Source organism: Lacerta agilis, chromosome 10, assembly GCF_009819535.1.
Source record: "Lacerta agilis isolate rLacAgi1 chromosome 10, rLacAgi1.pri, whole genome shotgun sequence".
Classification (NCBI taxonomy): Eukaryota; Metazoa; Chordata; class Lepidosauria; order Squamata; family Lacertidae; genus Lacerta; species Lacerta agilis.
In genome coordinates, this window is record NC_046321.1 from 67,738,186 (window position 1) to 67,752,861 (window position 14,676).

General features: G+C 42.0%; 1 protein-coding gene across 1 annotated transcript in view; it reads right to left on the reverse strand.

Annotated features, from left to right (window-relative positions):
- ARNTL2 (aryl hydrocarbon receptor nuclear translocator like 2) overlaps nucleotides 1-14,676 on the reverse strand; it is a 34,299-nt gene that overhangs the window by 18,911 nt on the left and 712 nt on the right. The window contains exons 2-4 of the mRNA XM_033161995.1: nucleotides 3,709-3,856; nucleotides 1,525-1,557; nucleotides 581-738 (exon numbers count right to left, since the gene is read on the reverse strand). Of these exons, the coding sequence (XP_033017886.1) occupies nucleotides 581-738; nucleotides 1,525-1,557; nucleotides 3,709-3,856 (339 nt within the window). The remainder of the gene's footprint in view (nucleotides 1-580; nucleotides 739-1,524; nucleotides 1,558-3,708; nucleotides 3,857-14,676) is intronic.

The window sequence follows — 14,676 nt, forward strand, 5'->3', positions numbered from 1 at the left end:
CCGGGTATAAACAACAACAACAACAACAACAATACAATCAAACCTCTGGTTGCGTCCGCTGTGGGTTGTGGTTTTGCGAACACGGCAAACCCAGAAGTGTTTACTTCCGGGTTTCGCCGCGTGCGCATGCGCAGAAGCGCAAGATCATGCTTTTGCGCATGCACGTTATCGCCGCTCGGGATCTGGACTTTTCGGGGTGCGAACGGCACCCCGGAATGGATCGTGTCCGTAACCCGAGGTACCACTGTAATAAACAACACCTTTCAGGTTCCGTTTTCATAAATACTTAAAAGCAGTGGGAAACTGTTCTAAATTTAACATCAAATCCAATGGGCTGTTTCAACAGCAATAAAAGCAAGGATTGCTGTGTCAGTGCAACATTATAACTTGCCAGGACACTTTTCATGCCTTACAGAGAGGCAGCTTCTTCAAAAGATATTGCAATCAAAGGAAGCATTAGCCGGGCACTCAATTTGTCCTACATAGGACACTGTAGTATTTCTATTTGTGGAAGTCACTCTGGCTGGTGTACATCTTTTTTACACTTAAAACAGGATATTTTATGTCATTCTTAACTCACTTTTCAATGACTTTAAGTGCTGCACAGTCATTCTTAATACTGTGAGTTTATCCACTTTACGGGCCACTGGATTGCACTGAGGTATCATAGCAGATAGTTCTTCTATGAGGTTATTCATTTTGTCTCTTCTTCGTTTCTCTGTTTGGCTATGAGCCTCCCTAAAAAGAATGCAGAAGACATATCTTGTGCAGCGGTACTTAATAAAAACCAGTACAAGCTGAACTCCATGTAACATGTTGCAAAGTTATTGTATGAACAGCAAGAGAATGCAGAAGGAACCATACTGATTTCTGCAATTAATAACTAGAGATGGGAGAAAATATTGATATACAAATATACATAGGGGCTGAGTATTCATGGGGGATAAATAAATGTCAAAACCTCTTATTTATAGTTTTTGACATTTTTTCAAGTGTTAATTACAGAAGTATATATGTATGTATACACACACCTGAACATGATCTAGGGTTAAATCTAAAATTAACACTAACAAATGAAAGTTAAGGCTTTATATTCTTAAAACTACCATGACCCCTCAAGCAAACAAATTAAAGCCTGCAATAACCAGTACACATGCACAAGAACTAGGGATATGCCAGTCTCTCTGGGATCTTCCTCTGACTCAGGTAGATCTTCTTGTATAACTTTATACCCTGTAAAAAGTGGCGTTCAGCAGTCTACTAAGTTCTCACATTCAGCATAACTCTACTAGCCAAACAAGGAATACTAGCCATTTTATCTGAAGCAGAAACACTGTTTTACTTAACTACACTGTATTTATGGAAAGTTATTTACATTTAGTCTTTAAGTGATCTTGATGAGCATTTTGAATTTGTAGAAACACAAATATACATTTAACCACCACTTTAACTCTTCTGAGCATGGTATTCAAAAGTACAGTACTGTATTATCTATTTGCTTGTTAGTTCGTTAAGGCATTATACCTGCTTTGGAGATCATCAATATCACATGCATACCTAGAGAAAAGAGAATTTAAACTATTTAGAAGAAATCAAAATCAAGAATGAAAAACTATTACAATAGAAAATCATGCTGAGTTTTCCTTACTCTTCTTACAGTAGAGACCTGGGACACATAAGAATGCCAAAAAAGAAAAGAAAATGCCTTTCTTCTTTACCCCTGAACACCAGTCATAGAAGACTGCACTCCAGCAATGTGATTCCAAGAATTCTCCTTGGTTTTTGTGGCAATTGTACTGAAGAGGTACTAGAGATTTTACTGCAGCCTGAAAAAGCCCAGGGCAACTGTAGTCAAAGTTATTTCACATACTGCAGGGGTAGGGAACCCTTTTCAGTTTAAGGGCTGTGTTCCCCATATGTAGAAACTTGGGTGGGGGGACATACGCAGGATGAAACCCAAAAAAAGTATACAGTGCAAAAGTCACATGCACACAAATCCAGTTACGGAAATACATTTTCAGGCACATACACACACCACTTAGCTACTTCTGCATAAAATTCAGCTTCTTTCCACCTAGCTCCATCTCTCCAAACTTTCCAAATGTATGAGTGCTTCCTAGCACAGAAAAGAATGCCCAGAGGAGTGCAGGATATGGCTACTTCCCTCAGTAAGGGAGCCCTTCCAAACATGATGACAGCTGGTGAACTAACTGCAGCAGGCACCAGCAGAAGAAAGTCTTCGTCAGAGGGCAAACGGGCAAATTTAGCAGGGGATCAAATACTTTCCCCCCTCACTGTAGCCACAATTTTTGTTAGGGGGGGCAGAACCAACATGATTAAAATACTTAACTAACTGACCATTGTTTTATTTGATCTAGGGAAGGCTGCTGCCCCCCCTGCCCATGCCACTGGTTCCCCACCCAGTACAATCAATTTGGACCTTGCTATAACCATAGCAGAATACCCTAACAATTAATACACATTTTCCCTTATCACATCTGTCACGACATAACTTTTTGTTAATTACTTTTAATCATCTGGCAATTTAAAACAATGTGCAACTTCCCAGTAATTCTTATAATATAGTACACTAAGGATTCAGGTAAATATCCCTGATGCCATAACCAACTTAAACAAGAAAGTATGTGAAAGATGCTCACATTCAGAAAGTGGGTACTGTCATAGAATAATAGAATCTTAAGTGTCGGAAGGTACCCAAGGATCATCTAGTCCAACCCCATGCAGTGCAAGAATCTCAGATAAAGCATGCATTACAGATGGCCATCCAACCTCTGCTTAAAAACTTTTGGTATTATGTCAATTTTTAGTATTATGAAAAGCGCTTTGGAGAGCTCAGATAGGAGTTAGTAGTTCAGAAACAGATTTTCAATAACTCTATGGAAAATCCAAATAGAAGCAGCATGATGTATCTGAAGAGGTAAGATGCCATTTTTTGGAAAAGATAAAGATGTACATAAAAACGTTCATAGTGTTAACTCACTGAGACCATCTGTGGCAAGAAGAATCTACACTAGACAAATGGAAAGTAGGAATAAATTTCATTACATCATGGAGGCCACCTGAAACACCTGAAACACCTCCTTTGGATAGGCTTCGTTCAGTAGGATAATCTTGGTACCAAATCTAATGGTTTTTAGGTTAAATATGTGTTGTTGTTTTAAAATATGTAATCCCCTCTAATTAAATCCTATAATGTTTTCTGTTGTTTATTTCCAGCCCTGCTGATTTATTATTACAAAATATCAGGGAAGTATCAAATTATATTCTTGGAAAGAACAGATAAGAGGTAAAAACCTTAAAAAGGAATGAGAACAGACAGTGTGAGTAAAATATGGAAATGTATGTTGGTTTAGGGAAATTATTGATTTGAAGAAGTTTACAAGGAGCAGCTAGTTGGAAATGGCGTGAAGCACAGTAAAGAACAGACTTTTCCAAGCACAGAATATGTCATGGTAAATGAATAAAGGTGCAAATAGGAACTGGAAGCACAGGAAGCTGAAAATGCATTATCGCCGTTCTGTCATATGTAGTTCCTGAATATACACAAAAATATCTCCCAAAATAGATGTGTTGGATGCATAACATGTACACACACACACACACACACACACACTAGCAACTATAGGTCTAACACAAATCCAGTATTATTATACTATAGCGAGGCAGAAATACCCCCCTCAAACTTACTGGTTATCAGAATCACTTCCTTTGCGTTTTCTTGGAAAGTCCACCCCAAATGTATTACTTGAGTTGGCAGTGACAGGCTGAGCTATAGGAGTCATAAGGCTTGAGAATGCAGAGGCAACACACTGGTTTCCTTCCATCTGAAAATTATCTACAAATAGTAAAATAGTGCCAAAGTTGAGACAGAGTGATTTTGTATGTATTACCAATCTATACAGAAATGAAAAAAAAAAATGCTGACCTAAATCCATGAGTTGATACAAAAGAGCTCCACCATCACAAACATGCTTCTTAATTCTGTGTCAATCAATCTGTCCATTTGCATAATTTATGTCCCACACCGTCAACAAAGATTTATGCTCTTAGGATAGCTGCTAACCATGGTGTAAGAAGCAAGAAGTAAAACTTAAAATAATAAAATAAAAGCAACAATAATACAAACTAATGCAGGAAATTAAAAAGAAACTAAAACATTGCCAGCCAATTTAACTACGGTATATGGTAAAACGAATCTTCACTAAGTTAAATAATGTTCACAGTTCTTTAAGCCTAGGAAAACAGATTGCCTGGTGACTAAGGATTCATCCACCCACTTCCGCTTTCCCTGGGGAAAACCTGCTGATGAATAAACGTCAATAGGGTTTTCTCTGGATTGATATTTGCTCCGATTTAGCGCTGAAGAGCAGTTTTCCGGGGGGGGGGGGGAGTGGCAAGGTAAAGGCAAAATTGCTTGGACTTGTGCCTAGAAAACAGAGAATGTCATTTGGACCCATTCTTTCTAGGCATTGGACAAGCGAAAAGTGTGGACGAGCCCTGAATAATAGTAATGCTGACTCTAGGTGGACCTCCTTTAGGAGAGTATTTTAAAGGTGTGGCATCACCAAAAAAAGGCTTGCTCTCTGCCACACATCAGGCTGTAGAGGCACAAGGAGAAAGGCCTTAAATAATGATCTTAAGGAATCGGTAGACTGATGCAGAAAAAGGCAGTCCAACAAATACGGTATTTGGATCCAGAGCTGTGTAGGGCTTTAAAGGTTATGACTAGCACTTTGGACTTGAGCTCAGAAAGTCCCTGGAAGCCGGTAGAGTTGTTGCAATAAACACCAATTATTTTCTCTTCACCTCATCCCATTATCAGCCTAGGAACAGTGTTCTGGGCTATCTACAGTTTCTGAACTGTCTTCAAAAGCAGCCTCATATCTGTTACCAAGGCAAATATAACCATGGCTAGGCTAGCTCAGTCTAGGAGAGGTTGCCTTTAGCATATGAGCCTGTCAAATGCCAGAAGCTTCTCTGTGTCACCAAAATTACTTTGTGCCACCAAAATTACTTGACCCTTAAGAGAATGACAAACCTAATATCACTCCCAGGCCGTTAGAGAAAGTACAATCCCTTCCAGAGCTTGTTGAAAGAGGATTAGCTTTTAGTGTAACTTTCCGTATAACTACTGCTGCTCAGGCCCAAACAGACTGGGTGTGTGTGTGTGTGTGTGTGTGTGTGTGTGTCATATGGGCCACTTGGCCCGGGCCTCCGATTCCAAAGGGGGCCTCGGTCACCATATTCACAATTGCTCACCATTAGTTAAATGTAAATACTTAAAATAATCCTTTTCCCTATGTATTTTTTAAAAGCACTATTGTATATCTATATTTTCCATTTTGTCTTTATATGCAGATACAGTTCAAGCCTTGAAATCCCCAGGGTAAAAAAAGGGGGGGCACATTATCTACCTGGCCCGGGTCTCTGCCTGGCTTTGCAAGGGCCTGCTGCTGCTGCAAACCCAACCTACAATGGGTACAGAAAAGTACCGGTAACTGCCTGAAGCTTTCTCATCATTTAAAACAACTGGCCTTTTCTTCTCCACACTATGCTGTGCATACCACAACTCAGTAAGAATTACAATGTCTGTCTGTCTGTCTGTCTGTCTGTCATGCAACCCCTCACTGAATGCCTAAGTTTACTTACTTAATTAGCAAAATGTATACCGGTACACTGTTGGATTGTAATAAAATCCCTAGGCACTTTACAGGAAATATTGAAACAAGTAATCAAAAACATTTAAAAATAATTGACAAAACACACTGCAACTACAGATAAAAGGTTTTCCAACTTAGAATGAATACCTAAACCCTCTGCATGTAAGGCCACATAAGAGTCTTCATGCTTTTTTCATGTTCACACTGAACTTATTACAACTGCAGAACTTCAAACACATCTAGGGGAAGCAGTGATTTTGCTGCAAAAGACAGCAGTGAAGAATCTTGGGCAAACTTAAAAACTAACATTTATTTTCCAGTACACATATGTACCTGCTTACATACAGTTTCCCAGATTAACTGCCCCTTCCTTATCTTGCTTCAACATTTACCTATTTCATTTGCATGATCAAGTAGTTAATCAGAGGCTGGAGTTGAATAAACACGAGGGAAAGAAACTTGACTAAATAATCAGATGTGTCTTAATTTGCATCTGTTCCCTCACAGTACAAACAACTACATAAGCAACAGCATTATCATCATTTGCATTAAAGAGAAGATTGAGAATTATAATTCATTAGAAATATGCTGGAAAATGATAGGGCTAACATGGACTGAGCATGCCTTGCTTGCGTGAATGAAGCTCTTACTCTCAGCACTTCAATATAATGAACACATAAGAAAGTACTTAAGACCATTACAACATTTGCCTTACTAATGTACCTTCTAGCACCCTTGTAATAGCTGGTAAGCAACAAAAAGGTTTACCACCCACTGCTGTAGGTGTTTAATCTTGGAATATTGCAGTAAATATAACAGCCAATTGTGCTTCCATTTTAGGGAAAGTAAACAGATTACTGTGACTCAAATCCAGACATCCCTGAATGACCCAATTTCTACAACAGATCACAACATTCTGCAGAACTGTTAATGGAATTTTTTTTACCCATACATTCTTATCCACACCTTGCAGGCTCTCATCTTTCTTTCTGTTTGTACCCTAACTTTATAATGCAGAGTGAGGCTTTTTCTGTGGTGATTCTACAGTAAATAAAACTCCTTCCCCAAGGAAATCTGCCAAAGTCTGATTGTCCAGTTTTAAGAAAGTTTAGTTTTTAGGAAAGCTTTTGGCAGTTTTATTGTGTTAGGAGGTAGATGATGGAGCAGTTTGGCCATAACAAAAAATTGTAATTTAGCTTTACATGCAAACGCTGGCTCCTCCTACCCTCTGCTCCTGCAGCACAGATGCAGTAAGATCAGAAATAGGTGCTTCCATTTTAAACTAATTCTAGTTTGTTGCTGTCTCACAACCAGGACCTGCAGCCATTTGAAACTATGGTTTGTTCACACAAACCAAAATCAGAACCCACAGTTAAAATATCTAGGCCTGTTTTGACAAACTGTAGTTTCTCAAACTTGGGTATCCAGCTGTTGTTGGACTACAACTCCCAAAATCCCTGACTGGCCCTGCTAGCTAGGGGTGATGAGAGTTGTAGTCCAGCAACAGCTGGAGCCTAAAGTTTGAGAAACACTGGTTTAAACATTCTGCCCTAGTTTGGGGGGGGGGAACTACAAACTGAAGTTAGTTTCAAATGGAATTGGATTTCTACTTGGAGCTGCATCAGAAGGGGGAGTGCATAAGCTTTCAGCCCATGCCCATAGAAATAAACTATGGTTTACCATTACACTCAATCCAGAACCAATTACATGGATCACGTGGCTGCTATCTTTAAACTGCTGTTATGATTTTTATTTTATCTAGATAAATTTCCAAAATGACAAAACAAAACCAATAGTTTCAAAATACAATAAAATCCTATAAATATACAAACTGGTAGCCATTTCTGGCTAATATTATATATAAGCAATCCCTTGTTCTACACATAGCTGTTATTGCACATAATTCAAGTATTTCTGCTATACCACAGGATCATTTATAAATTCATTGTTACTAAATTTCCACACTTGGTTTTTCTCAAGATTACAACATGTCCAATAAACAAATTTGATCAAATCACGCAAATTAACAATATTAATCTGCCAACAGGCAGGGGTGCCAAGGAGGTTCAAAGAGTACACATGTATTGAATAAAATATGGGGGGGGGGAGAGGTAAGCCCCACCCCTCATAATCAATCACATGATGTGGTGCACACACACCAGTTGAATGGCAATGTCCCTAAACTTTGGCGTTAACTGCTATGTAGACAAGTCTTAACCTTCTGAACGATTCCTGTGAGATAAACCAGCCTGGCTGCTCCCTTCTTTCAGTGTTGTCAGCCAACCTTGTAATCTCCATTTGAGATCAGGTACTCCCTTTAAATTATCTGCTGATTCCACTACAGAGTAAATGTGGGTGAGTGCTAAAGAATCTTCCACCCTTGCGAAGAAAAAGAAAAAGCACATGCAAACTGAAAACTCTGCAAAGGGGCTAGGGCATGTCTTCTAAACTCCAGGCAATTTTTTGTTTAAAAAAATTCTGTATTGTTAACTCATAGTACAATAGTACATGTCTATTCAGAATAAAGTATATGTGTTTAATGAGTCTTACTCCCAGGTAAGTGGGTAGAAGATTGCAGCCTAGGTTTTCTTGTGCGGAGGGCCCAGAGAAGGGTTTATGGTGATGCTATACCCTTGGGCATGCTATTCCAACCTGGGAGTGAACTCACTTGCATACAGTTGGGTTTTTGCATCGAAACACACAATAAATAGGCCAGATTAAGACTGGTTGAAGCCTTGGAGGTGTACTAATATGGGGGCAGGGGAAAAAATGTCCCTTTAGAGTACAATCAGTTTGGCTAAGGAAGCAAAAACTAATGTCTATAATACAAGAAAGAAGTCCCCTTTTGCAGCCATCTTCAATATCTTCACAGCAGCCATAAGAGATAGGTTCAGCTGATAGCTAGTAACTGGCCCAAGGCAGGCAGCTGCACCAGATTTAGGGCAATGCAGGCAGTTCCCCCACACATGGCGCAGAAACAAGGGGGCACAAAATAGTAACAACAACAACAACTATTTACAGTATATGGGTACCTACTGAGAAGATCCATACAAAACTAACTGTCCCATTAGGAATTATTCTGAAAATAAGAATGTTTGGATGGTGGGGGTGGGGGCAAATTATGCCTTCACTCAGGGCACCATACTGTATTACCAAAGTCTGCCCCTGCAGCCAGTGAGCAAAAACAATGACAAGCTGAACAGCATGTGCTCACACACAAATGCATGTCTGTGTGTGAAGCTTTTTTGTGTTTGCTACATTCCACTCCTGAATTTTCATAGCAATCAAAGAACAGTGTTTGTGTGTGTTTGTGTGCACGCCTGAATTCCTGGCTTTGTGTGTTTTTATTTCCAGTGTTTCATCACTTCTTTTTTGCCTGTGTAAATGCAGCATTACAAATTATGCAATTACAGGTGTAATTTTTTTAATATATATCAAGTTGCCCAAATGTTTTGTGGCTGGTTTTGTAATATGTCACGGGAATGGTGGAGAGAAATATTCACTGTGTGCTTCACAAGTGGAGTGTTGTTCTCCAATTTCTGGGCATGTCCCCCTCCCCCGGGAAATGCCGCAGTGGGACAGTGAGGTGGGGAGCATTATGTTCGCTGTGGAAGCAATATGCAGGCAGAAGTGATTACTGGGAGCCAGTGTGGTGTAGTGGTTAAGAGTGGTAGACTCGTAATCTGGGGAACCGGGTTCGTGTCTCCACTCCTCCACATGCAGCTGCTGGGTGACCTTGGGCTAGTCACGCTTCTCTGAAGTCTCTCAGCCCCACTCACCTCACAGGGTGTTTGTTGTGGGGGAGGAAGGGAAAGGAGAATGTTAGCCGCTTTGAGACTCCTTCGGGTAGTGAAAAGCGGGATATCAAATCCAAATCCAAACTCTTCTACTGTAGTTGGAGGAATATGGGGGTAAGGTTGGTGCTGCTGGTATTAAATGCTTAAATGGATTCCTGTTGAAAAAGATCAAGGCACTTTTTCTGGTTCTCATTCCCTTTTTATCCTCACAACAACTCTGAGGTAGGTTAAGATAAGTGACTGTTTCAAGGGCACAAACGAGCTTCATGGCTGAGTGGGGGTTTCAAATCATTTTTTTTTTCAAAAATGAAAAAGAAAAAAACCCTGTAATTATTATGTGGTTTTAATAAATATCTCAATTGAATACACTGCTTGCTTTTTAACTATTTATAACTTGAATTTTTCCAAGCATCAGCATCTGAACAGATCTGCTGTAAAACTCATCTGAAATAAATTACTAATGATTATGTGCATAAGGTTTTAGTGATGAGTTGTAAACAAATAGCTCTTTATTGTTCACCTAAATTAAAATTCAGAAGAACATTTACCTATTTCTATAAATACATTCATATACAAGGGCACTGCTATTTGGCATTTAATATGGCAGGTGGAAGAGATTGTGAAATGGCAATAATAGTTTTAGAAAGTACTCATGAGAGACATTTCAGTATATTTAAGTTTTCAGAAGAGTAACAATTTCATCACTTATCACCCTTGTTCCTCTAAGTTCCATGGACCAGGAGGAGCAAATAACAGCAGTAACTTAGTCAATGGGCAAATGAGATGTGATAACAGAATAGGAAATACATTAATATAAAGCTTATGCCGAAATTACTCCAGCTATACACCTCTCCAAGTGTGTTGCTCTGTGCAAACATGTTTGTGACAACCACTCTGTATATTCACTGTCTATTTATGGTTTAAATTTAAAAGAAAGCTATTTATGGGATTTGAGGGAGGGCCAATGGCAGGCTAAAGCGTCATCTCACTGAACAAACCAGAATGCTGGCCTTCTCTGTTGCTGCAGCGATCACTGCTCTACACAGGGTTTTATCGCCCCAGCCCTATTTATTATTTTCATTGTCATGATGTTGAAGGGAAACTCCCCACTGGGGTAAAAATCATATCGATCAGATAGAAAGCTCTTTAACTTGAGCAGGTTGAAAGCAAAGAGTAAGGTTACCATAACTTCCATCATACAGCTTCAATATGCTGATGACAGCGTAGTGTAGCGTGTGCACGCTCAGAGGATGACCTCCAAACCATCCTAAATATATTTGCAGAAGCCTACGAAAAGCTTGGCCTATGCACAACATTCAAAAAACCAAAGTGCTACACCAACAAGCACAAAAAAGCCCTCTGCAGCGCGACAAATCCAACTCAGTGTTGTAATGTTGGAAAATGTTGATAACTTTTAAGTTACCTTTCCACAAGGGCTGACATTTACTGGTATGCCAAAATCCAGCATCGCCTTAGCTCGGCGAGTGCAGCTTTCTCCTGATTGAAGGGCAGAGTGTTTGAGGACTGCGATATTTGCAGGGAAACCAAAATGCTTGTTTACAAAGCTATTGTACTACCAACCTTATTGTATGCTTATGAAACACGGACCACTTATAAAAGCCCTCTCCAACTCCTCAAAAGATTCCATCAACAGTGTCTCTGATTTTTTTTTTGCATATCACTAGGGAAGGCAGGCGAACTAATGCCAGTGTACTTAGCAAAGATCACGAAGAAATGATTCTTCAACATGCCTAATTATAGTCTTCCAAAGCAACTACTCTATTCCGAACTTAAAAATGGAAAGCGTAATGCTGGTGGTCAACAAAAGAGGTTTAAAGACTCTCATGGCAAATCCCAAAAAAGTAGTATAAACACCAACAACTGGGAAACACTGGCCTGTGAGCATTCCAATTAGAGAGCAGCCTTTACCAAAAGTGTTATGGACTCTGAAGATGCTAGAACTCAGGACGAAAGGGAGAAACGTGCTAAGAGGATGGCATATTCGGAAAACCCTCACCACGATCAGCTCCCATCTGGAAACCTATGTCCCCACTGTGGAAGAACGTGTGGATCCAGAATTGGCCTCCACAGTCACTTACGGACTCACTGTTAAAACAGCATTAATGGAAGACAATCTTAAAAAGGTAAAGGTAAAGGTATCCCCTGACCATTAGGTCCAGTTGCAGACAACTCTGAGGTTGCGGTGCTCATCTCGCTCTACAGGCAGAGGAGCCGGCGTTTGTCCGCAGCTTCTGGGTCATGTGGCCAGCATGACTAAGCCCCTTCTGGCGAAACCAGAGCAGAGCACGGAAACACCATTTACCTTCCCGCTGGAGCGGTACCTATTTATGTACTTGCACTTTGACGTGCTTTCGAACTGCTAGGTTGGCAGGAGCAGGGACCGAACAACGGGAGCTCACCCCGTTGCGGGGATTCGAACCGACCTTCCGATTGGCAAGCCCTAGGCTCAGTGGTTTAGACCACAGCGCCACCCGTGCTACAAGTGATCACCAAAGAAAAAGAAGACATACCTTGTTTAGTTCAGCATCAGAAAAGGAGGGTGTAGAAAGATCCAGTACTCGTTATGAGCTGGATTTTTTCCTGGAGATCAGTAATATGGCCTATAGGTTTTTTTTATAACTATTTCTTAATAGGTGAAAACTGGAAAATTAAACAATCCAGTCATAAACTTCACAAGGAAAATACCAGCCTCGAAACAAGATAGCACTTGACCTATTTTTTGAAGACAGAACTTATATATGCTACTTCTCTAGTATGAAGTAAAAGAGAAATGACAACAACAGAAAACAGTCTCAAATTGGAACACAATTAGCATATACCTTTCTAGATTTAAATTTTGGCAACAGACAACTTTGAAGTGTTAAGAAGGAAGCTATACACTTTAACATTGTTCTATATATCACTTGACCCTCTGATTTAAAGAACAAGGGATATTAATATACACAAAAGTAATCCATAAAGTACCACAGCATGGAAAAAATTATCTTGACACATACAAAATTATTAAAAAGCTAAGGAGTAAAAACATATTTTAAAATTAACTGTAGATAAAATTGCAGCGTATTGTACACCAAGAATAAGGACCTCCAAGGATATGCGACTCCAATTACAGTACTGTACACTGCTCCAGCCAAATGGTAAAACTATTTATCCATCTACATAGATCTATAATTCTATAGACTATTCACAGAAAAGTGCACCTGGACTGCATTTAGCAGCATTTAATGCATCCCAATATTTCAGTTAAATAATGTAGAAATCATACCCAAATTGGGACTGATTTTAACCTCCTCTGTCAAACATAAAATACACAACAAGTATTAGTTTATGTATCCAACTGATGTCAGGGCAAGTCACTTATTTCAGAAAACTGTAGTTCCACCAAGACACATTTTAAAAGCTCCAGAGGGGATTCCTAAAGCATCGCTGCAGGTTCCTTTTCCTATTCCCCGCTTTTTCCGAGAGGGGAAAAAACGTCATTTGGAGAAAACTGAAGGAGAAAGGGAGGCTGGCAGCAACTTTGTTCTCTGCGCGACGAACACCAGCCGTACAGATTTTAAAATGTACGTGTCCGACAGCCAGATCACGCACATTTTGCAAAAGTAGGGCAGGAGAAATAAAGGTCGTCGTAGCGAATCGCAGAAGAGGAGGAAGTTTCGCATCCCGCTTACACACTCATCAACCCCACTTTCACTTATTCTTCGATCCTTCGGGCGTGTCTTCGTTTGTTTCGGGGGTGAAGGTGGAAAAGGAAAATAGGGCGAAGTTGCTTCGAGTCTTGCTATTGCCTTGCGGCGCTTTCTTTCCCAGCAAACCCCCTTTGTGCTGTGGGGGGGGGGGCTGCCCTGGTTAGGATATTTAAAACCAACCAACCAACCAATCAATTAAATGCCTTGGGGGAAGAGAGGGAATCGCACCTCCCGCCTGCCTCCACATTCAGCTGACCTCGCTGGTGGCGGCGTTTGCCACCCAATTCTGCAGTACTGTATTGGAACTACAGAATCGGGAAGGACCCCCGAGGGTCATCTAGTCCAGTGTTTTTCAACCACTGTTCCGCGGCACACTAGTGTGCCGCGAGATGTTGCCTGGTGTTCCGTGGGAAAAATTGAAAAAATTCGAAAGATTTTTTTTTTTTATGTCAAATTTCCACGGCGAGCGGGTTCCGTCGGGGCGCCATTTAGCCTCTCTGGGGCATCGCCCTCCTCCGGCCAGCAGCGCGCCCGTCCGTCCAGAGGGCCGAATGGCTTCTCTCTGCCTCGCCGGCCAGCGCGCCCGCCCGCCGGGAGACTCTTTCTTCTTCACCCCCCTCCCCGCTTCGGGCTGCGCAGGGACACAGTGTGCAAAGACACACAAAAGGGAGGAGGGGGCTGCAGCTGCGGCCAGGGTCCGGCAGGACAGGCGAGGGGGAGGAGGCGGGGGCGCGAGGGGCTACCCGGTCCTACTTTCGGTGCCTCTTCATTGGCCTTTGGCTGGACCCGGGCGGCGGGAGGAGCCAGCCCTCCGTCCCCTCTCCCGCGCAAGCACCTGAGGTCAGCCTCGCCAAGCGCCCGCCTGAGAGGAGGAGGAGGAGGAGGGGGCGCGGGGGAGGAGGCAGCCGGCGGGTTCTCCCGGGGGATCACCTCGCTGCCTCTACACCGGCGTGGCTGTGGGGAGGACGGGGGCCCGGTGGGAACAGGCAGCGCTCCTTGATGCGCGCCCTCCTGAACGGGCTTCTCGCCCTGAGGATTCTGTGCAGCGCTGCCCGGCCCGACAGGGATGCATAGAAGAGCTTCCAGCGCCAGGAGCAGCTGGGCGGAGGGGCTTCCCGCCAGCCATGGCGAAGCGCCTCGCAGCCCGTGCAATAAGGGAACAAGATCCCCCAAGAGCCAGCGGCCTGTTGCAACCTGAGCGCAGGGAGAAGGCCTGTCTCTCCCGGGGCTGCGGACACCCCCCCCCCCAACATCTCGCTCGCTGCGCTGCTCCTGCCCGAAGTAGACCGTCAAATGCGGGGGGGGGGGTGGGGATTGCTGAGGGACCCCAAGGAGAGCTGCCGGGGTCCCAGAGTAGAAGAAAGGCGGCAGATAAAGGGCAAAACATGCCCCTCCAAGCACTATTAACCCGTTGTTGCCTTCCTATTTGTCGTCTATTAAAATGATGGCTTGGGGCAGGGCAATATGTATTTGAAGAGCCTGCCAAAC